Source organism: Mesocricetus auratus, unplaced genomic scaffold, assembly GCF_017639785.1.
Source record: "Mesocricetus auratus isolate SY011 unplaced genomic scaffold, BCM_Maur_2.0 Super-Scaffold_100028, whole genome shotgun sequence".
Classification (NCBI taxonomy): domain Eukaryota; kingdom Metazoa; phylum Chordata; class Mammalia; order Rodentia; family Cricetidae; genus Mesocricetus; species Mesocricetus auratus.
In genome coordinates this window covers 20,411,710-20,437,221 of record NW_024429209.1, presented here as the reverse complement: position 1 = coordinate 20,437,221, position 25,512 = coordinate 20,411,710, and the positions used below count along the sequence as shown (strand labels likewise).

Genomic DNA, 25,512 nt, shown 5'->3' with positions numbered 1-25,512 from the left:
TGGAACCCCAGAACCTGGGAGGCAAAGACAGGGTCCAAGTTCAAGGGCCACCTGTGCTACATAGGCCCTGTCTCAAAAAAACCATACCTCACCTTACATCTGTCTATCAGTCGGTCCATTTACCGGCCTTCCCACATCAGAATGTAGGGCTTACATGCCACTACCCCTGGACTCAACACTCTTATGGAAGATGGCTGTCCTTTGAGAGTGAGTGACTTCTGGTTGATGAGAAGGAAGGGACCATAGGGTAGAGCTCAGGACACCATCTGTGGCTCAACAGGCTCCCTGGGGAGCACTCATGACTGACCCCCAAACTGCCAGGACTCACCAGCATCGATAGCCACCGACTCTGGCCCTCCACCATGTGTCTAAGGTCACCTCTCCTCTCTCCCAGGTATGCATGCAAATGAACACGACACTCTGTGTTCTCCCCATGGAGGAAGACCTAGACATTCCCAGCAAAGACTGTCCCTCAAGCTTGTCAGACCACACTGGAGGAAGGCATTCGCCAATGCTAAGTCCTGGGGCTGGCACACGCAAACCACTTTGGGCACACTGTGAAGATGGCTGGACCTGCTCACATAAAGTGTGTTTTCATAAAGAAAAATAAGCGTCGGCCTTTATGTGGCTTCTCCTTTTGTATACTGGGTAGCAAATTGATTGGTCCCTTTGTGGGCCTCCATTAGATAGACAAATTGACTTTCAGACACTGAGGCAGAGGCCTCAGGCACAAAATAAATAGCCATGGCCCCAAAGATCCCTGACGTGGCCAGACCCTCTGCTAACAGAAACACATTTGAACAAAATATGACCCCCATAATTAAAATTAATACTAGGAATGCGGGATGCTTTTCAATCTGTGAGATTGCTTTATTGTACAAAAAGTTTCCAGTAACAGTAAATTAGTTAGGACAAAAAAAAAGTCATTTTGGATAGAAGCGCTTCACTAATTGCTTTATTTAAGCGCACAAGGAAAAAGGTCTTATCTGGCCAATTAGGTTGGCGGGTTTTATTACCTTTAAGAAGCCATTAGCTGGGATGAAACCCTGCAAGCACTTGTGTCAAAACAAATAAATAATGCTCTCTCAATTAGCAGGGAAAGCGGTACATCCGCTAAATTAGACACACACTGCTTCACAGGGCCCAGCCAGCACCCAAGCTCCGCCCCCAACAGACAGACAGACAGACAGACAGACAGACAGACAGACAACAGTTCTCAGCTACTCTTAGGCAAGATCAGAGGCCCCGAAGGACCGACGCTTCTCTCTCTTTCCATCCGACTCTACAGGCGTCACCAGGACAGCGGAAGAAGGTGGCGTCCAGGAATTGTGCTTCCTCCGCAGGGCACTTCCCAGGCACAGGGAGAAGTGTGATTGTCACCTCCACGGTCAGACTGAAGGGCAGGAGGAGCCCACAGACGTGCGTGTCAGCAGACAGAAGAATCCTCTTCCAAAATCAATCACCCTGAGGTCCCTGCCAGGACGCTGGCACCAACTTCTCTTGTATCCTCACACGCTTCTAGTCTTTTCCCCAGGGCAGGCACAGTGGAAAAGAGCAGTGGGTCTCCAATGAGCTGGTGCACAAGGCTCTGGACCCAGCTGAGGAGCCCAGGCCTGTCCGTGCCCCCTCAGGGTGACCATCAGGGTGGCTGGGCCCAGACCAGAACTACACTGTCTTCAGACAGGAAACAGTCCCTCTTCTCACTGGCCCTTGGGACAATTCCTAACCAGATCTGTTAGGATACCCAGAGGGGTTGGGGGAAAACTAATCTCCCCCCCCCAAAAAAATCCTATTCAGGGAAATAAATATAAATAAATGGTGATCCTTTCTTAAAAGGTCACTTTTCTTTGAGGCTCTCACAATCACGAGGCATGGCCTTCACAGATTGCTTAAAGCAGGTCCCTTAACTTGACAGTCCACCCAGGGGCAGCTTGTCGAACCTCAGAAGTCACGAGGGGAGGCCTGTGGGATCCTGTTTCCCGATTCTGAAGCAATGGGGTGGGTGCTGACTCCCCTTCCCAATTGTCCCCACTAATGTCACCAAAGCATCTGGTAAACCTTTGGACCCCAATATCCCACAGCCTGGGTAGGGAGGCTGAGCTTGGGGTATATCTGCAGGAGTTGGAGTTTTGAGTTACCCCTTCAGTGAAATCTATATATACATACATTTGCATATATACAAATAAAAATGGAACACATTTAACAGGGCCATACTCTTAAATAATTGGAGAGAAGCATAAACAATTTTAAAAAGCCATCATGATCACACAAAGCACACTAAAGTTACAGCAGTGTCAGTGAGGACAGGGCAAATGAGACACTCACGCCCTTGTCTTCAAAGCCCCATCGCCATCCGTATCGCTCTACTTCTGCAGAGTATCCCAGCACCATAGTTATCAAGTAGTAAACAGAGCCTTACTTTGGCGACCTGATATGCGCGCTCACACACAGAGCACGCACATCTACACACAGCACGCTCGAGTATACATACACAGAGCACACACAGGGCTTCCCTGGTCGAGGCTCTCACTGTCCTCGGGAATATACCTGCTTTCTGGGCATTGCTAAGTGGCAACGGAGGAGTCGATAAATCAAATCATGGGTAGGATATTTTACTTTGAAATGGAGTGATGTTTGGTTAATAATTTGAGATTCACTAATCCTAAATGGGGCGGCCCATTTAAAATGGCCTCTGTGTAAATTTACAGTTCATTAAGTGGAGTCAGGTTTGGACAGTCATTACGTAGGCAGAATGTAAGTAATGGGCCAAGTAAGGATGGCTGGGGACACACCGGTTCAGTCTAGTTTTTGACACTGTCAAGCTTTCCTGTAATGAGGTTCAAAGACCAACTTTCTGATTCAGGAGGCTTTGCTTAGTAACCCCCTTGGTTTACAGTAGAAAATGCAGTGCAAAACTCTGAATGAGGGATACACTACTTACAATTGATTTAAACGCATGAAGCTGCTTTAACTGGCCCGTCTAAATGTGTTAATTAACATCAATGATGGTTTCTTATTTTTCACACTTTGTTACTCTGATCGTTAACAGTGATGGAAAAGCTAAATTAAGTTAATGGGGAACGGATTATAAATTCTTGAAGGACTTCTTGGTTTGTTTTCAGCTGGGAAGATGAAGAGGCATTTTGCGCCTCTACTCATAAATTTTTTGGTACCAAACTTCTTAAAGACCAGATGATTGAAAAAAATTTCCTAAAAACTATTTAACATGCTGCTCAGACATGAGTGCTAAAAATGAGTACATGCACATCACACCGGTGCCTCCGCAATGCCTGTAAACCTTCACTCCTTTCACTTCCTAGAAAACATGTTTACATGACAGCTGCTCAAAGGCCAGTCTCCTCAGCAACAGCTTCAAGTCCTTAAACTCTGGACAGACAGAAACCCAGGGCTGAGCCTGCATTCCAGTCCACCAGAGGGGCCGTCCACAGGAGGTCCACTGCCCATTGTTGGGCTACGCTCTGTAGGCAGTACAGTGGTGTGGTACCACTCAAGCCCTCATACCCAGGAGTCCATGCAGTAGCACTCTCCAGAATGTGGAGTCACTAGCGAGACTTTACGCCGATGAGGACCACAGTGAGCACTACGATGATGACAACCAGTGTCAAGATCACAAGCATCTTCCGGTTCTTCTTTTGGTACTGCTCTGCCTACAAAAGAGGAGGGAAGGCGTCATTTCCCCACAGCCCTCACGCCAGCCTTGGTTCTGCAGGACAAGACTCAGTTAGACCCTCCCTTAGTGTGAACCACCAAGACCCTGACTCACATGTACTGTGAGGACAGAGGCCAAGAAACACCAAGGTCACCTCGGCCTGCGACTTCCTACTCTGGCTTCTCAGGAAGGTCCCCACGCCCAGGACGAATATACATTGACTTTCTTCCCTGTATAGAAAAGGGTGACTCGAAAGCAAAGCCCTGTCTCTATTTCCTCTGAACCTGGAAACAGAACACCTCATTGTCTGAGGAAGAAATGCTCAATGTACTCATCTACGTTGGCTTAAGAGCCACCTGAGGAACAAGCACACCCTTACCCCGGGTCTGACAGCACACAGAAGAGCTCCAAAGCCCCATCTGCACCACCTCCCCCTACATGCAGCACCCAGAGGCACTGGGGAGCCCCTGCCCGTCAATGTGTGTGGTACAGAACACTCACATCCTTCCCATGGCTGGTGACCGACGCAGACCCCAAAGAAGGAGCACTGCTCAGAGGCTGCTGAGGCTGGTGGCTTAGCATCCTTAGGGGACACACCCACCACCCAGGGAAGCCCCTCCTCACCCAGAAACGGGCAGGAGACTGACCACCTTGAGAGTTGGCCAACGGGAGCAACTCCCAAGGCTCAGTTGCCTTTCCATGGTGTGGGCTGAGGACAGCGCCATTCCTCAGAGCCAACACAGACCACACACTGGGAAACTCCCCCAAGAACTCCAGACCAAAAGAAAAGCACAGCTGTGCGAGACCCACTCCCTCCCCATGTCTGCATCACAACTCAAAGCACATTTCCTAGTTGTAACCTAGGAAACTCCAGGGCTGACAGGTAATTCAGCGGCACCTCAAACCCGTGACAGCGAGAAGCTTAGGAGCTTGGGCTTGTAAGACTCCTCTGTTACTCTAAACACCTACTAAGCAAGACTTGTTCCTAGCCTGTGAAGCAGCAGCACATGGATGGCCAAGGGCTTCTGGTCAGACCCAGCATCCTGATACCACGATGATGAGATGGAGGGATGTCTGCCTTCAGAAGAACAGGACTTGGGAAAGTGCTCATCACACGCCCAGAAGTACCAATGGGTATCAGTGGCAAGGAAACAGACAGCACTGATTTCATCTGTTAAGAAGAGCAGGCTGCACCCCCCTTCACAGGAGGCATGTGCCCAACCATACACACGACCTGGTGGGTGTTCATGAGCCCAATTCTCCTAACTGATTATAAGATTTTTAAAATGATTTCCACCGACTTCTTAAAAAGAAATTTAACAAACATGCAAACCCCATGAAAGAGGTCTCTCATCAGCAAGAGTACAACTCACTTCACTCCTACAAACTTCTCTAGAGGTGACGCAGGAAGGGACAGTTAGATTTTTAACCTTGTTGACTGCCCTCCACCAGCACCCTAAGTTAGCAGCAACAAGAGATGGCCTCCCAGCCCATACCAAGAGAGCGCAATCACCCAACTTCTCTAACAGAGCTCAGAAAGATGGAAATCAGGAAAAGAAAGCCCCAGACCCACAGGTCCACCCCAGCCTTGTCTGACCTCTTGGTGAGGCTTGCATGACAGAAAGCCCCGCGAGGCTCCCATCTCTACCCCCTTTGTGTCTTGGGTTGAGGGCGTGTTACAGAAGAGAACCTCCTAGGAATCCCCAAGATTTGACAGCAGTCCCTGAAGACCCAGCACAGAGATCATGGGTACCTTGTGAAGCTGTTTCAAGCCATCTTCGGTCTTGACACAGGACTGTTCAACATTATAGTCAATTCTGTCAAGAACTGTACCCTGAGCAATAAGAGACAGTACAGACAGTCAACAGTTACAGCTAGCGAGACTCAAGTGCAAACCCTGAGAACTAGGGACTCCCCCCAGAGCAGTGTCAGGGCACTCTGCATAGGGTGCTGTGTCAGCTGCAGCAAGAACCACAATGGCTCTGCTTTTGATTTGGCGTCCACAGATACGCCATCTTCAGATGTGCTAGGGCTTAGAAACCCGTCTCATAGAGATGGGCTCTGGGAAGCAAAGGGCTTTCCACTTCTGGTTGCTTAAATACTAGGATCTGGTAGATGGAGACTATCAGCTAGGTTCTACCACCACGGCCAGGTTGCTCCAATCACTGTCTGAAATGCCAACTTGGGTCTCAAGGACAGGTTACTAAACAGTCTCTTGGTTCATACAAGAAGCATGGAGAAGAGTCGGCAATTCACTGGGAGACACAGCAGTTAACCAGCCGGCTCTGATGGTGCCTCAATGCTCTACTCTGCAGGTGGTTTCAGGGGACCAGGACCCAAACAAATCCCTGCTGGCAAGATAATAAAATGCCCTAATCAGATTGTAACAATGAACAACGATTTAATTCTACTTAAAAGCTGGTGGTTTCAACAGTCATTACGCAACAATCTGCCACTGTCAGAAGGGAATCTTGTACAATGGCAGAATTAGGCCAGGCTTGGTCAGACTCCACCAGGCCTCCAAAGAAGGCCTGCACATGAACATCTTGGGGGCAGAGCAGAAAACACCAGCATTTCTATTCCTTTTTCTTCCAGATTAAAAAGACAACCAGCATTTTCACAGGGAATGACAACAGCCCACAGTACCTGCAAACAACGCAAGTTTAAGCTTTCCCAACTGAAGGACAGGAGGGAAGGGCCACAGGGAAGGATGGGAAAGACCCCCCGGACACACACCTGCTCCACAATCATGGCTCCCAAGTCCCTGAAGATTTCGCTGAGGTCAGAAATGGACTGCACAATCTGACGGATCTCACGCTCCCTCTCCTCCACCATCAGCGTGCTCTGCTCGACCAGTACCAGCTGGTCATCCGTGAAACCCTGTCCAAACAAGAGTCTCCCTGTCAGGAAAGCTGCGGCAGGCCACTTCAGACAACGCTTAGGGAAAACAAATTCTGGAAATATCTTTATGAAGCACTTGGCAACAGGTAACTGACTTCCTTGACAGGAAGCAAAGGTTCCAACCCCCAAACAGCATGGTGTGCAATACAGCAGTTGACAAGGGGTGAGCGGGAGGGAGGGCTTTGTGCATCTCAGGTTCGGGGAAACACCCCGCGGGCCTCCCTGTGACCGCTGGGCGGGAGGCACAGCATGGCTACTCTGCCTGTGGCAAGGGCTATGCAACAGACAGGAGACAACAGCCCCACCCCCCTCAACTGCAGTGGAGCGAGGGACAGAGGACAAGAAGGGGCGGATGCGGGTCTCACCACATACCTGACCGTACAGAGCGGCAGCGTCCCCATCATCCATCAGTGGCACTGATGTGTCGAAGAAATGCTGAGATCTTTCCTCTCGGTTCTTCATGCCTACCAGACAGGAGCCCACTCTACTTGAATGTGCGTGGCTACTGTCCCACCATTAAGAAGGCAATCTAGAGTAAAACCCAACAGCAGGAGAAGCCCCCTAGACAGGTCTGAAGAAGCCCACCTCCAGAGGTGGGGGGGGGGCTTGTGGAAATGCACTGCAAATGCATGCAAGTACACGGGACACTAGGGGCAGCCACTCTCTAAACGCCCAGTTCACCGGACACCACGACAGACAGGACACAGCCACCTGAGAGTCTCTAAGCAACACGAACAGTTATTCTAACTCCTCTGAAGACACGCTAACACAGACCAGTCTTCTCTCCTGGGGCATCTCCTGTAAGCACTCGGGTCAGACTCTCGGGGAACGAACTGACAGATATGCAGCTTCGGGGGAGCAGGGTCTCAGGAGTAAGTGGGGTTTTATCCACTGCAGTGACAATACTGAAAAACCCAGTAGCAGGGGGAGCTGACGCAAGAGTATCTGCATCCTAGGCTCAAGCCCCAAGGGCCATGCAGATGTCACTGTGTGGAGGACCTGGCTCCTAACACGTGTGTCATCAGAACTCCAAAGCTCAACATCCCATCGCAAAAGCCTTCTTTTCTAAACGTGCTGTGACCTTCAGAGTCTGTGGACAGCCAGGGCGGGCTGCTCTTCACTGGACAGAACCGTCTACACCACCGCACCAGGGGCCAGACCTTCCCTCCTCAGCAAGGTCTCCCCACTAGCTGTAAGCAGTGATAGGCAAGAGCTGGCTGGAGAGGCCCCAAGGGTGACAGAAAACAGTGTTTCTCACTCGAGAGTCCCTCAAGCAGGGCCGGCAGCACTCACGTTTCAGGTAGCTGGACTGTGCATGCCGGAAGCTGGTGGACAGCTCCTGCAGGGCCTGTGCCAGGGAGGCCACCACGTTCCGCAGTAGCCGCTCTTCCTGCTCGGAACAGGCCCTTCGCGCCCGGCTGGGCAGGGCCTGCACGGCACGCTGGCACCTATGGAAGAGCTGAGAGGACCCCTGGCTTACATCAAGATGCCTCTCGTAGCCAAGGCCTCTGCCAGGAGACGCCCTGCTCTGCAGGCTGGAACGGAAGGGTCGGGCAGGGCAGGTGTGAGTGTGTGTGTGTGCGCGTGCGCATGCGCTTGTGTGTACTGGGGGGGGTGGCTAAAGGATTTATGTACACACACACAGGCCTAACTAGACTTCACCCTCTGTTTGTACAACGTCTACGGTGTGTCCTAATCTGCCCACTTCACACTCTGCTGCTCACTGTATATGCCTGACTTCCTACAGGAGAAGCACAAGGCAGGTATCAGTGTGGTTTGCATGCCCACTTCACAGATGGGAGAGCTGAGTCAGGGACTGAGGGAAAAACATTTAACAGTGACTCAGCTACAGAACAGGCTTCATACATTTGGACGTCTATTGTCAAAGTAAGAAGGAGACTTGAACACACAAACAGTTACACCACCGAAAGGTTAAACAGTGTTTCCAATAAAATTCCCAAGATGTCTTCTTACAGAACTGTGTCTTACATAAAATCCAAGTTCTGGTGTGTGACAGCAATTACACGTCTTAATATCAAATGATCAAATGCATTGCTCTGCTGAATCTACGGTCTACCAACAACTGAAGAACAGTGCCTGTGCATCCAAAAAAACCACACACACACATGCTGGCAACTCAAAGACCTTGAGCTTTTCCAAATCCCCATGATGGCTTCAGGCTCCAGGACATCGTCTGCTGGGGTTAGAATAGGGGCTCTGTGGCACTGGAGGTGGCTGTTGCAAGGCCAGGCTGGTGTCCTCACCTGTGTGATCTCTTGTGTGGTTATCTCGATGGCGTGTTCTTCCTCACTGCTGTCATCCAAGGTGGGTCTGTTCAAATGCTTGTCATGAAGGCTGGCTAACTCCTTCATCTTCTGTTTAATGCGGCCAACATCGTACTGTACCTAAACAAGCGAAGTCACGAAATTCCCACTCATGCCTGGCAGGTATCCTTCTGCATTTAAGAAGATTAGCTACACCAGGCTCTGCGTTTAGTTGAGTCTGGCTGCTTACTGACACACTAGTAACTTTTTAAATTCAAGTTACAAAAAAAAACAAGCTGGAGAGACCACGGTGGCGAGAGCACTCGTTGCCATGGGAGAAGGAAGACTGGGTTTTAGTTCCCAGCACCCACAAGGTGGCTTACAATTATCTGTTCTACTCCAGGTCAGGGGATCGATCCAATGCCCCTTTATGATCTGCACAGGCACATGCCTGGTACACTGACATACACACAGGCAAAACATTAATACACATGAAATAAACTATGCCAGGTGGTGGTGTCACATGACTTTAATCCCAGGACTTGGGAGGCAGAAGCCAGTAGATCTCTGCGTTCAAGGCCAACATGGTCTACTGAGTGCCTTCTAGGACACCCGGGCTGTTATACAGAGAAGCTCTGCCCAAAAAAACAAAGCCAATAAATAAACAAATCTAAAACAAACAAGCACACACTCTTCCTTATTCCATAGTTTTTCATTTCTTTAATTCACGAAGTTGCTGCTAAGCTAAGTCCAAATCATCTAGACAGACAGACACACTCTTACTTTATTATGTGGTATATAAATGAATAAATTCAAAGTGTGAGGATAAACTTTAACTGGAACCAAATTGACTCATACAGCAGATATTTTAAGCCATGCTGTTATCCAAACTTAAAAAAAAAAAACAAAGCAAAACAAAACACTTAGAAACTATGGTTTAACTTACTTCATCTACACCATCCACCCATTTTGGAGGTGACCGCTTTGTCACACCGATTGCTGCTTCTGGATCTAAGCTGATGCCTGACACCAGTGCCATGCGGTCATCAGCAAGCTATGGGGAATAATGGACATTGAGAGATGATTAGAGGTCAGTCTGGATGGACGTGGACCCCCTACTGTCCCTGAGCAGACCTGCAGGGGAAACGGCGTGCCTGTGTGACACGCTTGCCTGACACACTCGGGTCTGAACCCGACTCCTATCTTTCCTTAACATCCTTGGGTACCCCTGTGGGCAAGCCTTTGACTTGATGTGGCTACTGAGAAGCAAGGAAAATGTCCAGGGTGAAGTGGGCTGTGAGGGTGCTGGGCTGGAAAGGGAACTCAAGCGTCTGCTGTTGAGATCATGCTGGGCCCGTTTCCTTATGCACAAGCCCAGGAACTGCATGCTAACACACGTGTCTAAGAACTGCTCAGAAGGGTTAACTAGGCTGCCCCAGGGCCACAGTCATCCTCCAGTCTCAACGCCACCCTCTGCACACCAGCTGTCTCTCTGCTCCGGCTGCGTGTCCACGGCAGTACTTCCCTTACTTTGAAATGACAGATAGTTTTTGTTTTTAAATTTGAAATTCCAGAAAGTGAGAGGGAAATCACAGACTGACTGGTTATTTATTTATTTCGCCTGGAGGTAATGGATGGATCTGAAAGGATCGAGAGGTCCTCCAAAGCACAGAGTTTTAAATGCTGACTAAAGGACCCAAATGGTAGCCAAGACAGTGGTCAACAGACGCCCTCACAGACAGCACAGTGTGAACTTCCCGACGTTACTGCAGACTGGATGAGTAACATCTCTCGCCTTCCTTCCTTGCAAACCTGTGTATTTATTTTTCACGCATCTAACAAATTCAACTTTGCTTACCTAACAACAAGAAGCAAATCTAAAATTCTCACAGATTAAGGGAAAACTCTCTCTCTCTCTCTCTCTGTCTGTCTCTCTCTCACACACTCACACACCCTTAAAATCTCTTTATGGAACAGGCCCATAATCCCCAAGAATGAGCTCACACTCAGACTCTCAGCACCCCACATACTTCCGGCAGCCTGGGCTCCACCTGACTCAGCATCCAGCGAGGGCCATGATGACGGAAATGAACCCAAGGCCTCGATCACATCCCCCTTTGTTCACGGCACCGCTGTGGGCCGGAGTAACATCCGCGCCTGAGCTAACGGCTTGGCCTGAGCTAATGGCGTGTCCTTCATGCAGCACACTGCTGACTGCAGCCCCTGGCAGTTCTTGACCACCTTAAACTTCGCTAATGGTAGTCTTTGTATTTATTATTTTAATCCCCACAAAAACTAGGTGAGGTGAGAAACATTATTTCAATCATAAATACAGAACTGAAACTCAGAAAAGTTAAAAAGCCTGCCTTCAGGCACCATGCTACTGGTAACGTGACAGATTAAAACCTGGGCCGGCTGATTCCAGAATCACCACCCTCCCCATGAGCTCACTCTCAAGAACCCATGCTATGTAACTGCAGCTCACTAAGGAAACCGACCAGGGCAATGGGCTGCTAAACCAAGACAGCAAAGGAGATCTGGGACTTCGCGTCTCCCTGCAGCGTCTACACAGGGACTGAAGAAGGTCCCAGCACTCAAGTGCCAGTCTGACGAGACTTGTCTTGCTGACCACTGTGCAAACATTCCCACTCCACAGTCACCAGGCCTCTTGCTGACCCCTCAGCTCTGGCCTGTTATTCTTTAGCAGATCCTGACAGATTCACTGCTACAAAGGGGTGAACCCTGAACTCAAATCCAGGGTACCACATAAAGCCCAACTTTAAATTGCCACAGTGCCTAAGCTATTGAGCCAGACTAATAACCTGCATCATCCCCATACGTGTTTCAACAGAGAAAGAATTGCCTTGTGAACAAATCAGGCAGATGCATGCTAAACTGGATGATGCAGAAGGATGATGTCTTTAAATTCTCCTGGACTCTCCCTTGCATCATTTTATGTAAGGCCGCAAACCACATCTGCACACCCAGCTGAAGCAGACTGCACTGCTCTAAGCAGCTTTCTTTTGCAAGAGAGATGTCCCCAACCCATGTTCACCAAGACTAACGTCAGAATGCCGTCCCATGAGTCCTAGAGAAGCCGGCAAACAGGAGCACTCAGGAGGGACAGGCGCCAGCCACTGCAGCTCTCCCACGCGGCACCAGGACTGCGGGCTCGCTTGCGGCCAATTATTTGTCCCCGATAGTGTCTATGGCCATAGCTCATGGTGACAGAAACCCTGTCCTACTGAGAAGAAACATTCCATGTCTCTTATCGGTACAGGTTTGTAATGTGTATCACAGTGTGTACTACTGAAAAGGAACATGTGTTTTGAGAAAGGAAAACAATTGAAGATAACGTCAACTACTTGAAATGGGAACAAACAGGAACATGAAAATGTATCTTACGGGCAAAATAAATAATCACCCTTTCAATTTCCTGAGCCTGCCTCCCCTTACCAGCATGCTGGTGTGCTGTGCCGAGCTGAGCACACGCTGGTCCCCAGGCTGCTGTTCTTCCCACAGACCTCACCAGCCACGCTGCTCTCCATCTACCCTTGCCTAATTTCAATTCTCCCTACTCCCAAAACCTGATGTGAGTTAAGGCTTTTCTTAAATAAACTTGTATTTCTGAAGTTAAAAAAAATAAAATATTTTTATATATTTTTAAGTAAGAAAAAATGTTACATAAGCTGCCCAGTCAAGAATTAATTTAGGAATGAACTCTTTCATCTTTGACCCTTGGCTACTACAGTGCCCAGGCTTCCTGTGGTGTCTGTCACCTGCCTCCACTTTACACATGGACACCAGGAATCAAAGACAAATCCCTGACCCACGGAGGAAACACACATGCACCCTGTCTTATAAACCCTGCTACTCCAAATCACAGCCTCACATGCTCATAACACCCATTGCACGCACAGACTAATGCAGTGAGATCAAGGAGCAGTACAGAGATCTATGCCAAGTTCAACAGTAGAACAAGAGCAGCTCTCACAGCGGCCGACTACATGAGCACTCAGCATTCAAGAGGCCAGAAGGGACACTGCAAGCCACAGCCTGGCAGCCCTTGCAATGGGACTCTGTTTCGTGCAGCCAAGGCACAAGGCCAGACAACAAGGCCTAAGAAATCCTCAGGCTCAAGGAGGAGTGAGGAAGCAAGTGCATGGAAGAATTTACAAGTCACAGCCAAATTATCTTTTTGTTTTGTTTCTCCAGACAAGGGTTTCTCTGTGTAATAGCTCAGGCTGTTCTGGAACTCACCTTGTAGACCAGGCTGGCCTCGAACTCACAGAGATCCGCCGGCCTCTGCCTCCCCAGCGCTGGGAATAAAGGTGTGTGCCACCACCGTATGGCTCAATTGAATTACCTTAATATGAGATTAAAAGTAATACTCTCTGTTCATGAAATCACTGAAAACGCTCTCTGAACGGCACCGCAGCAGACAGCACAGCCTTGCGAGTCTTATATGCTGTCTTGATAACCTTGCTAATTCACCGACTCTCCTCCCTCATTATACACAAGCTAAAAACAAAGACAACCAGCAACTCCTGCCCTTCATCAGGGCACCAAGAATGCTTGGTTTCTTGCAACTGAAGAGACGATCCATCCCTAGGGCTGCTACCTTCAGTGGACATCGAAACCCTTGGGCCTGGACATCTGCTCAAGGCCACAAGGTCTATCTAGCTCATAGGCCTAGGCAGTTTGGGATACCTTATAATTTTGAATAGTTCCTATCTTCTGGAAAATTATCTGTCCAAGGCAGAAAATGCAAAGCCTGGGCACAAAAGACAGAGAAGAGAACAGATACTGTCCTGGCCAACACTGTAGATGGAAAATGGCCCCCTTCTTGGCCAAAACTCTTCTGCATATTCCCTGAGCAGAATGAAGAGGAGGACAGTGGCTAACATGTATGCTTGCAGGGCTACATGTAGGGTTAGGAGCTCTCAGATCCATGGCTTCAGGCCAGGATGCCCAAGTGGCAGATGTTTACTACTCCCAGGAGACACTACCTTGAAGCTCGGCCTCCCTTGGTAAAGCGAGCCTCTGGACACCTTTCCCAACAACATGCCCAGCTCCTGGTTCAGCACCTGGCACTTCACGGTGAGGAACACGCGATCATAATTAGCTGAACGAGTCAACAGCAAATGGGTGGGCTGAATGGACGAAGTAAATAAAGTGTGTCGCACACATAATTCTGGAAGCTACACTTCGTGAGAAGGAAGGCAAGTGAAGCGTGCAGAGCCAGGGGCACAAACGCAGACGGCTCAGCACACCGCACTTCCGCCAGGCCCTGCTCACAGGTGCTAAGCACCAGATGCAAACAGAGACCAAATGTGGCGGTATGCGCCTGTGACCCCAGTACCTGGGCCACCGAGGAAGCAGGACTGCCAAAAGCTGGAGACGAGCCTAGGCTACGTGATGGTCAAAACCCCCACAGAAACACACAAGGGCCTGCAAGTCCCTCTCACACATGGCTAGTCTCTAGAAGCTGCCCTGACAGGAGAGACTACAGCAAGCTCCTCATGAGTGCTGGCCTGAGGTACTGGAACCACTTACTAGCCCTCCTACAGCCACACCCCTTTCCTCAGCTGAGACCTGGGCAGAGAGAGAGCGTGTCCTTATGTCCTACGTGTGCCCACCACCAGGGTCCGTGTGTCAAGGCTTAACCTAGCAGGAGCTTCATCAGCAAAGCCGTCTCCATCTGGTGTCCCCATGAGACCCACCCACTAGCTTCAACGTGCAGGAGCAGAGACCTTCCTTCCATCTTCCTCGGCCCAGGCTGGGTGCTGGCAGTGAGGACCCTGGACAGGATGGGAAAGGTCTAACCTCAGCTATTGGGAAGGTCTAACCTTGGCTACCTAGTCATTGGGCTTCAGGCTGGGAGTGTGGTTTAATAATGTTTCTTGTGACAGAAGTGGCACATGCCAGTGGTTAAATGCACATGGACAATACAGTTGGTGCTCAAAATCAACGCTTTCTTTTCACCCCATTCTTCCTCCCAATCTCAGAAGGAACACTGTTATGAAAAGATTCCCACGTATCTTTTCATAATCCACAAACGTGGGTTATTCTTCTTAAGAACAGGCATCTATCACCATCCGTACCCTGAGTCCTTCCCAGGTGACCACAGGTCAGGAAGCTCATTCCCTCTAGCCTTCAGAGATGGGATTCTCATGGTCACGAGGACTAAAGAGTTCTGCCTTTTGCTTAACTGGCTCCCAAACAGGGAAGCTTAGGTGGCGTAGTATGTCAGCACCACTCACTGTGAGTTTAGGCTCTTCCAATGATTAACTAGAGCATAATCCAGGAGCTAGCACCTGCAGAAGTGATCCTGACCCGACCTGCCTTTCTGTACAGACTTACGTATTACAACAAACCAGCCTGCCCTCAGAAAAGCTCTCACTGCCCCTTCATCACTGAAACAGAAAGCCATGAACGCAGTCAGCAGCAACGTTCCTCCCGTCTTCCGGCCGTTAGCAGGGCTACCGAAATCAAGTGTTATGGACCCACACTCTCTTCACCTTCCTGATGAGATGCTAACAAGAAACAAAGAGGCCAAGCGAACGCTGTTGTGAAGGGCAGCAGAGGTCCCTGCAGCAGAGGCCACACACACAGTGCCCTCACTTCATCCCCAGGGACTGGCTGGGTGGCAGCAGCACCCATGGCTCCATCTATCTGTCTGAGGCTTCCTTTAGACGGCCTGTCTCCTCTGCTCCACCTCAACCACCGTGTCACCTTTTCTCAGAAAGCAGGAGCCCAGGTCATCATCCTGCATGTAGGTTGCTTGTTTCCCAGTCAAGGAACTCTCCCCTGTGGCTGCTTCCAAACTGAGAACATTCCCAGACAGTAGCCATGGCTCCTCAGCATCCTTCTAAGTCACCGTTCATCTCACAGGGCGTGAACACAGGCAAAGCATAAAGCAGTGCACGCCATACAGTTTTTCAAGCCAACTCCACACGCGCGCCAGGACTCGTGTCGTGTGTGTGGCCAAAGGCTGCAGGAAACAGTATTTGATAAACCAAAATCACCCAAAACAAAAACACCCAAAGCACAGTACCTCGTCCAGCTCCTGTGGTTGTGGCGTTGCCGTCGGGCCGTCCAGGCAGGAAAAGCGGAAAGGCATGGGCAGACAGACACACAAGACCGTCAGGTGAGGGGACAGCATCAGCCTACTCAAGTGACTACAAAACCCAACACTTGAAGTCCAGGTTGCCCTGGACTCCTCTTCTTAGAAAAAGGCTATACCAACACTGTATTTATTTTTTATTTACTGCTTTATTTTTATTTACTGTACTTCTTTTGTTAAAGACGGTAGGAATCTATAAATACTTGTAAAAGTTAAAACAAATTGCAGACAAGAAAAACATAACTCGTTTTGTTTTACAAAAGTATAGTGGTAATCTTTTTAATAAAGATCAATTATTACTTGCAGTATCACTTCTAAATTTCCTTGGGAAGATAAAATAAATGCTGAAATATAATGTTGCTGTGTCATACAAATGCATATTTTAACACGACAATCAGCTCAGCAGATGTAACTAAATTAAAATGTAAACAATCCACAAAACTGTCTACTAATGGCTGCACTCAAATAATATTGCAGCCACTCTCTCTAAGGACTGTGCAAATCAACCCCATAGCCACGGTAGCCGTGGGCACACCCAGTGACGAGACACGGTGGGAAGAGAGAGACACTCCAGCACGTGCTGGCCAGGCACGGCTACATGGTACTGCAAATAAGGAGAAAAAGTAGAAAGTAAAAGGACTTAATCAGTGTGGGGAAGGGACAATGGGCACTCAAGGGTTAAATTCCAGTTGAAAATTAAAGCTTCTTTTTTAAATCAACGTGAAACTCTATCGTCTGAAGAGACAGTTACTAATGACAGATAATCTAAACAACAAGGTCCTTTTTTTCCTACAGTATTGATCATGAAAATAATTAGTGGTGAATTTCAATCATCAACTGTGTTGATTTTTTTGTTTAGCAGTAAATTTAAAAAACATAATTTTCTTATTTAAAGATTAGTAGTACAAATGAAACTTGATTATTGATACCAAAATATTATCATACAGTGCTAGCAACAAAAACAAAAAAGCAAAAACAAAACAAAACAAAAAGCAGCAAAACAGCAACAAAATCTACAAAGTGATCACAGATTTCGTCTGCATAGAAATGTAAGGGAAGAGCATCCTGAAGCCGAGAGCCTCAGTACTATAGCACTGTGCGAGGGAGAGAAGATGCGTATCGCAGACACTGCTGTGGGAGAGACTCGAAGGGACCATGGCATGGAAATAGCTCATTTCGTCTCATTTTGCTTTAAAAAGAAAACAAAATGTTTTTAAAAAGCGTTGCAGATCCAGAGAGAGAGCATGGACCTCTTTTATCAATATCCCGGATAAAAGACATGAAGCCCGCAGCAGGGCTGGTGCCTAGGCCCCTTTGAGGGTCCTCCTAGGGCTTCATCTAGGGACGAGGCGCCGCAAGCCATCGTCTAAGCCGCCTTCCACCTGAGCCCGTGCGGCTGAGTTATTAGCTGGCCGCACACATCCTCTTCTTTTCATGCCTACAATTACGAGGCGCTGAGAGGTGAAATTACAATCGTGAGAGTCTAGGATTAAAAGCAACACTTAGAAATACTCAAAACTACTCTTTAAAATGTCACAGTCGCAGCATCTGCTGGCGACGAGGGTGGGGCGGTTGAGGTACAAGCCTTCCTTTCCCCAGCCCAGCCTCACGCCTCTCTGTTGTCATTAATCACGCCTGGAATTATTTGCACATCAGGACTAAATTCAGAATACCACCTTTTCAAAGACCACCCTCATTCTACTTCTTAAAAAAACAGGGTTTTCAAAACTGGTGCCAGGAAATTACCAGGAAATTTAGTCATTTAGACCCAAGTGAAAAACATAAGAATCTCCATCAGGAAAGACGATAATACAGTCCAAAGAAAATACCTTACTACCCATCACCACCTTCTAAAACCTTCAAATCGTCAAAACCAAGGCTTGTGACCTGCCTGTGGCATGCAATCAGGCAAACATTGAAAAATTGCAAGTAGCATTTGGAATTCATAGTCTAAAGAACTTTCTACATAAAACGGAGACGTGGAAGCTCACATGTGTTTGCTCAGGGGTCTGGAAGGGCTGGGCAAAGCGAGCTGGCAGCACAGGTCTGTGCTAGACTGATGCTGACTTTATTCCTGCTGCTGCCAAAATACAAGTTTGCTTCACTTTCATCCAATAAAGCACCCTCGCCGGCAAGTCAGCCTCCCTGCTCAAATGGAGCCTTTACATGCAGAAGAGCAAACACATCCAAAGAGAAATATACAATGATTCCATACGTAGAGCCTACAGACAGACTAGGACTTTCCAGCAGACGGAGGCCCTTCGATAAGCAAGTAAAAATTGACTGTGGATGGCTGTAAAAAGAAATAAAAAAAAAAAAACAGGCTAGCCTACTGCAAGAGGAAAAAAAATGTAATTCAACAAGTTAAGTCCTTCCACACCCACTGGGAAGAAGCCAGGGCCACTGTGTCCCAGTACTTTACCCACAATCCCACATTGGTGAGGTGGGTGACAGGGTCAGTTCCTAACTCCTCTTACCCATCACTCTGCCCATCTGAACCCTGGGCCCCAACTTCATCCAGGACAACACAAGGTCACACATGGAAAAGCCTCAGCCTTGCCAGGCACACAGTGCTCATAAATCTTCACTAATACTACAGTCAAGCCTGAGTACGGACCACAGGTTCCTATAACCAGTTCATCCTCAGGTTCTCTCCCCCCACAAAGCACACATTTTATTAAAAATAATGTGCTAGTTTCAAACTAATCTAGGAGCAATTAACTCTAGCTTCCATTTATAGATTGTGCATGCTTTTCCAGCAGAGTATAGATCAGGCAGTCAACACTAACCAAGCACTCCCACCCTGGTTCAGATTCATCTCAAGAGCCAAGAAAACAAGAGCAACACAGCACCTTAACTAACTCAGCTTCCCCCCTTTCAGTCACTCCAAGATTTTTTTTTAATTATTAAACTCTATAAATCAATCTAGGTTCCTGAAGCCAATTGCCTAAACGAGGCACTGATTTAAAACGTGTACTTGGCAGACAAGATGTCAAAAAAGTTACTTTTGCACAGTATTGAAACTACTCCTATGTATTTTTCCTCCGTAGCACTGAACTGACAGCCACGGCTGCTGTTGACTACGGGTTTCTCCTTTTCAATTTAAAGGTAAGGTTGTGTGCTTTGTCGGGGGAAACACGCATTAAGGCAGAGCTGCAGAGACACACCAGAGACCACCTCACTCAAAATCCTCAATTTAGCAAGGAGACGAGAGATGTCCAGAAAGATTACATCCACAGCAGAGCAGGGCTTAGACTGAATTCCCAGACTTCCATCTATCATTCTCCTTTACCATATGCTGCCGAGGGTAAACCGTGATGGATGCCCCAAACCTAAGGCAGACACGGCTCCTGAAAATTACCTGAAAATGTGCCTTTGGCTTCAACACAAAAATCAAACTCCAGTCTGTTTTTAAAAATTAACTGTATAAATAGGAACACAAAAACATAAATGAGTAGAATTTTGTATAGCTGTTGTGCTGAACTTTAAAAAGAATACAGAAAAAACCAGCCCTCATACACAGGAAAAAAAAAATTTTAACTATGCGCCTGACCCGGGACAGCTGAGCCTAGAAAAACCCTCCAGGGAATAAGGCAGCCGCGGGGTCCACATGCAGGAACAATCAGTATCCTATGCTGCCAACACCAGGGGACAGACCCTCGAGTGCAGACGAACTGCTGGCATTGATAAAGGAAGACATTTCAGAAGTAAAAGATGACAGCTGCCAGAACGCTGTTACCCATCACAGCAGAGTCTAGCAAGGAAACATGCCGGTGCCACAAATAGGGACACTGGGTTAAAAGCCTTTAGGTTCAGTCTGGTCCTTGGGATTTTTTTTTTTGTTGTTGTTGTTGTTGGCTTGTTTTGCGGCTTGCAAGTTCTCCTTGAATCCTTCCTTATCTGTGACACAGTTAGCCGTTACATTTAGCCGTCACATTTAGCTGCACCTAGCCGTAAGTCTACATGCATAAATAGCCTTCTGCTATCACCATCAAACCTGTAGTTTTCTATCCAAACCACTATTTTAAAAGTATGGGCTTCTTGTTTTAAATGTTAAGGCTTCCCTTGTGGTTTGTTTTGAGTTGTATGAGATATGCACATCCACATGCCACTTTGCAATCCATTTCTGTTGGATTAGTGTTGTCCTCAAAATAGGGTGTGGAAGCTCAGCGTTAGATTTTTAAATAAAATCTATTACTTTAGATATTTACTTTTAATTACACACGAGACAACAAACACACAAAAATCAATGTCTACAGTTTACCCTTCTAATTAGAAATTTTAAATTCCAGGTAATGATTTTTAAAAATTAAATTCTCAGGTTTGGCTACTTCCCTTTTAATTAAATGTTTAAATATGTATTTACAACTTGTCTCTTTTGTCTTATCTGACTCAGAGAAATATATACTTTTTAAGTTTTTATTTGTAATTTCTCCAAGTTGAAAAATGTACTGAGAAAATGCAACGTGCTGAAAATGTCCCCAGCATGCAAGTGCATCGGCAGACTTCACAATTAAAAAAGCTCGGCAGACTTCACAATTAAAAAGTGCAGCAGCAGACTTCACAATTAAAAAAGCTCGGCAGACTTCACAATTAAAAAGTGCAGCGGCAGACTTCACAATTAAAAAAGCTCGGCCACCTCCTCTTCTTTTGAGGGCAGAATATATAGAGTAAGTGCTCTTTCAATACCAAACAGGTCCATAGATATTTAATAAAATTAGCAAATTTAATTATAATTATTTGGATAATTTTATCATCTAATATCTTGTCCACATTCAAAGCTGAACTCATAATTTTGATACCACATGAATTTGAAATTTGCAAGTCAAAATGTGGTTTCCAAATTTTTATGTGCTAGAAGCACTGTATGAACCATGCTGTAGCTTTTAAAAATTGTCTTAAGCATGTCTTTTTCTTCAAAATATTTATAATAGTTTCTTGACTTCCAGAAGTTATAAAAAATTGTAATTGCTACTGTTAATATCTTGACATTCTTTATTATTTTATGTGCAGAAATAATTTGTGGAAAAAACTTATAAACAAACTGAAAATATAACAGTTCATTCTAAACTCAGATTTACAGCATGCATTTTTTAAATGAACACAATTAAAACAGAAAATTAGAAATATGTTTTTGCCTTTTAAATTCTAACTTAGGCTAAGTATTTTTGTTGGACTGCAAAGATCTGTTTTTTGGAGTAGTCGGCACTAACCACGCAGGCATTTCCACGGACTTGACTCCTTTCAATCATCTAAGAAAAATGCCGAAGCACAGGCTAATAAAAGCATTCAGTATTTTCAATAGCATGACATATGAAAATATTTTTAATGTTCTTAACTTCAACATGAAATTGTGCTGCATTTATAAATCACTCTCAAAAACCTGTCTGAATTTGCTAAATAGATCTGCATATTTCTTTATATTAACTGCTTTTCCAAACCATATAATATAACTAAGCAATTTAATTATCTTATTACACACATATTTAGATATACAACCAGATACATATTCAAATAGTCTAATTCAGAAAAACATTTAAAAAGCAGCTGGACTGGGCAACGTGTTTTTGAAAAGCTGCCTGAGACATCATGTTTTTAAACACTCTGAATTAATTGCTAAATTTTTTTTCTCCTGTGACCCAAAGGTTCAGGGTGCTCTGAATGTACAGAATTAAAAAAAAAATCAAACAATATCTTTTACATCAATTAAAATTGAGACCGTAAAAGCTTTAGCACGGGTTTAGTGCTGGGCTGGTTTTTTCCCCCTCCTCATGAGGTAGCATAAAATTAAGTCATAAAGAACAGGAGACTCTTATTAACATAACGGAAGACCCGCCAGCTGTACTCATTCCATCTCCACTCTCTATTCTAGGTTTGTTTCTGAAGACCCTTTTCAAAAGCCGTGTTAGAATGAACCCTTTCCATGCTGACATTTTTTTTCCTATTTCTTTCTATGTAATATTATGTCTTTTGGTTTACAAGTGTAAAAACCCTTTAAATAAAAATGTAAACATTAATCCCAGCACTCGGGAGGCAGAGGCAGGCGGATCTCTGTGAGTTCAAGGCCAGCCTGGTCTACAAAGTGAGTTCCAGGACAGCCTCCAAAGCTACAGAGAAACCCTGTCTCAAAAAACCAAAAAAAAAAAAAAAAAAAAAAAAAAAAAAAAAGTAAACAAAAGAGCCCGGCATGCACGCCTTTAATCCCAGCACTTGGGAGGCAGAGGCAGGAGGACCTCTGTGAGTTCGAGGCCAGTCTGGTCTACAGAGTGAGCTCCAGGACAGCCTCCAAAACAATATAAAGAAACCCTGTCTCAAAAAACCAAAAAAAAAAAAAGTAAACAAAAGAGCCCGGCATGCACGCCTTTAATCCCAGCACTTGGGAGGCAGAGGCAGGAGGACCTCTGTGAGTTCGAGGCCAGTCTGGTCTACAGAGTGAGCTCCAGGACAGCCTCCAAAACAATATAAAGAAACCCTGTCTTGAAAAACCAAAAAAAACAAAAAACAAAAAAAGTAAACAAAAACCCCTACACCCTCGGGGCCAGTTTTCTAGGCCTTGTAACCAAGTTTATGACCTCTGCTGTTTAACCACACAGCCTTTTACCCTTAAACAGCTCACAGGGCTTCAAGTCCCTTTTCTGTAAGTAATATGGCCAAGCATAATTTCCACGGTGACTTAAATTGTATTGGTAACACGTTGACAATCAAGACGCAGAGCTTAATTTTTCATTAGCACTTCGATAAATGATAAAAGAAAAAATTAAAAGGCAATACAACATCTAAAAGGTGGGAAAGGCGCAGGGTTTCAAACTGTATTTCAAAAGCAACCTCCTAAGGTCTCGGGGTGACTGCTCACTCCCCTCTGTCCCGAGGCTGCCTCCATTCCAACCTCCCCTTCCCAATTAAGGTTATTACAAAGCTAACAATATTCGTCTGGCTGGACCATTCAGACCTGCCCCTATCTCAGAGGGCAGTAGACTGAGGCTCAGGAAGGCAAAGCCTGCATCCCAAAACAAAACAAAACCCAAATACAGCTATCTTTCTGGAACATTGCTTTGAAAAAGAACAACGACAACAACAACAACAAAAAAAACCACTACTGCTAGACCAAGGGAAGTTCCCGGTCAATAGAATCAGGAGCCTTGTGCTATTTTGGGGGGTTAATTTTCACATCCGCATCATGTTCTTTTTTTTAAAAAAGTTCTAATGGAGGGGAAAGCTTAATTTCCTGTGTGGGAAATGGAAAATGAAGCGCCGAGCACCAACAGGAGCCCAGGGGAAAAGGGCAAAGCAATTATTCGTGGGGTGCATGGCTACACCGAGGACTGGGGCCATGTGAAGAAAAATGGTGGGAAAAGAAAATGCACACACACACACACACACACACCACACACACACACCACACCACACCGCACACACCACACCACACACACACACCACAAACACACATACACCACACCACACACACCACAAACACACATACACCACACCACACACACACCATACCACACCACACACACACCACACCACAAACACACACCACACCCACCACACCACACCACACACACACCACACACACCACAAACACACATACACCACACCACACACACACCATACCACACCACACCACAAACACACACCACAAACACACACACACCATACCACACACCACACACCACAAACACACACACTCACCACACCATACCACACACCACACACACACCACATACCCCACAAACACACACACCACAAACACACCCCACAAACACACTCACCCCATAAACACACACCTCACAACACATACCCCACAAACGCACACACTCACCCCAAACACACAACCACAACTCCTTCCTGGGTAGGGGTGGGGGGAAGAGTTCTCACTGCAAGGGTTTGGTTAACCACCTGACCCAAAGAACCAAAGTGAGGCCATTGCAGAAGGGGGAGGGGGGAGGGCAGGAGAACTCCAAACAAAACAAAACACAAAGAAGGTTGGAGAAAGGCCTGGATTCTGAGTCCTCGAGGTTAAAACATATGCAAATTGAAGCTGCCCGTCCTGCTGTGACGACGGAGGGTGGGGGAGGTGGACTAGGAGGCCCACGAAGTGAGAAGGGTGAAGTTAGGGAGAGCAGGGCTTGATACTGTGGTCCCCCTGGGGGTTGTAGGTGCCCTGTGACCCCTGGCCTGGGAGCCCTACCACTAAGTATCACTGCTAACCGTCGTCGTCTTGTTCTTTTTCTTCTTTCTTTCTTTTTTTTCCTTTTTAGACAGACAGACAGAGACAGACAGACAGGCAGAGCCGCAGTGCACACGGTGTGTGTGTCTGGAGAGGCCGCCAGGAGACTCACCGCAGCAATGCTACGTGAATGCAGAGGGCTGGAGGTGGTGTGACTACTCACTTGCTCGGCTAACAGCTGCCGGTTTTGGATGGAATTATTCCGCAACAACAAGAAAGCGTCGGTTAAACGCCTGGTGGCCATGTCTCACCTCTGTGACCCCCCTCTCAGGGTCCCCCACCCCCTTATAGCCTTGATTTTTTTTTTTATTTTCTTTCTCTCACTCTGGCCTAGCTGGTCCACCCTTGCATAGACAAAGGCCTCGGGCCAAAAAAAAAAAGTGCAATTTTGCGCTCCGCCAAAGCGCAGAGACCCCTCCCCAAATAACCACCTAGGCTTTCTAATTGTCTGTCTCCCCCTACCCAAGCCCTGGCTCGGATCTCTAAGCACTAGAATCCCCCCAATCCTTGCGTCGCGATCGAACGTCCTGGAGACCCCTCCCCAATACAGACGTGGATCCACAAGCGTCTAGCCCGCCAATCAGGCGCGAGAGTGGAAAAGACCCCTACCCACTCCTTCTCTTAGGACCTCCCCTAAGCTCTGGGCCTCGAAACACTGGCTTAGCGCCTGCGTGTCTGGCATGTGGCTCTAACTCCGAATTTTGGTCAACTCTCCTCACAAAAGGCCTGCTCCAGACACAGACAGGGCCTGAGCCCAGAAGTAACTACAAGAGAGCGTCTGCAGCTCCCTCCGAATCCACTGAGCCTTCCAACGACCCCGACCCCTTCCTTTCCCGGGTGGCCTGGTCCTCCACGGCCAGCAGGCTGCAGGCCTCCACTAGGACCTCATGGCCTGGCCCCCCACCCGGCCTCCTCACTCCTCCTCGCCGGCACCCTCCATCCCGGGATAAGGCTGCAACCCTGCCCCAGGGCCGCTTCCGCGCTGTGGTCCCGGGCTCCGGCGTTCCCCAGCCCTCTTCCTGTCCGTCCCTCGCGGGTGCCCCCCTGCGATGTTCATGAGCTTTGTTTGTAACGTTCCGGGAGAGGGATCTCCCTGGTTGCCCTGCCCCAGGGGTGGGAGCGCTCCGCCCTCTCTGGGGTATTTCCCGGGGTGCCCGGTTTCCCTTTTCCTAAGTGTGAGCAGGCTCTGGGACGGGCGTCCTGGCCCAAGACAGACTTCGAAAACTTGGCCCTGGAGCCGAGAACCACTGCTGGGGTCCAGGCAATTGTAAACTTCTAGCAGGACTGCCAAACAGAGAAGGTGGCTCCTGTAGAGCCTTGG

The 25,512-nt window shown here is 47.3% G+C and overlaps 1 protein-coding gene across 4 annotated transcripts; it reads right to left on the bottom strand.

Moving 5' to 3' along the window:
* Nucleotides 1-846: 846 nt before the first annotated feature.
* Stx16 (syntaxin 16) lies at nt 847-25,197 on the bottom strand. Of its 4 annotated transcripts, none has more exons than XM_005074477.4 (9): nt 24,304-25,196; nt 15,893-15,904; nt 9,782-9,889; nt 8,836-8,976; nt 7,865-8,030; nt 6,944-7,035; nt 6,407-6,550; nt 5,424-5,504; nt 847-3,668 (listed from the first exon to the last, which is right to left on the bottom strand). In XM_005074477.4, exons 1-9 carry the CDS (start codon nt 24,433-24,435, stop codon nt 3,564-3,566), a joined length of 981 nt encoding a protein of 326 aa, XP_005074534.1. In that variant the 5' UTR covers nt 24,436-25,196; the 3' UTR covers nt 847-3,563. The 4 variants fall into 4 exon arrangements, with proteins under 4 accessions (XP_005074534.1, XP_005074536.1, XP_005074535.1 ...); XM_005074479.4 differs by having other exon boundaries at nt 24,355-25,196; XM_005074478.4 differs by lacking the exon at nt 15,893-15,904 and having other exon boundaries at nt 24,304-25,197.
* Between the last annotated feature and the right edge of the window lie 315 nt (nt 25,198-25,512).

Bases quoted from the DNA above. Each gene is read 5' to 3' on its own strand.
- Stx16 (XM_005074477.4), bottom strand. From the start codon at position 24,435: ATGGCCACCAGGCGTTTAACCGACGCTTTCTTGTTGTTGCGGAATAAT. The intron at 8,977-9,781 runs GTAAGTTAAACC...TCGCTTGTTTAG, and splicing joins GGGTGGATGGTGTAGATGAA to GTACAGTACGATGTTGGCCG. The intron at 8,031-8,835 runs GTGAGGACACCA...GGGTCCTCTCAG, and splicing joins CCACACAAGAGATCACACAG to CTCTTCCATAGGTGCCAGCG.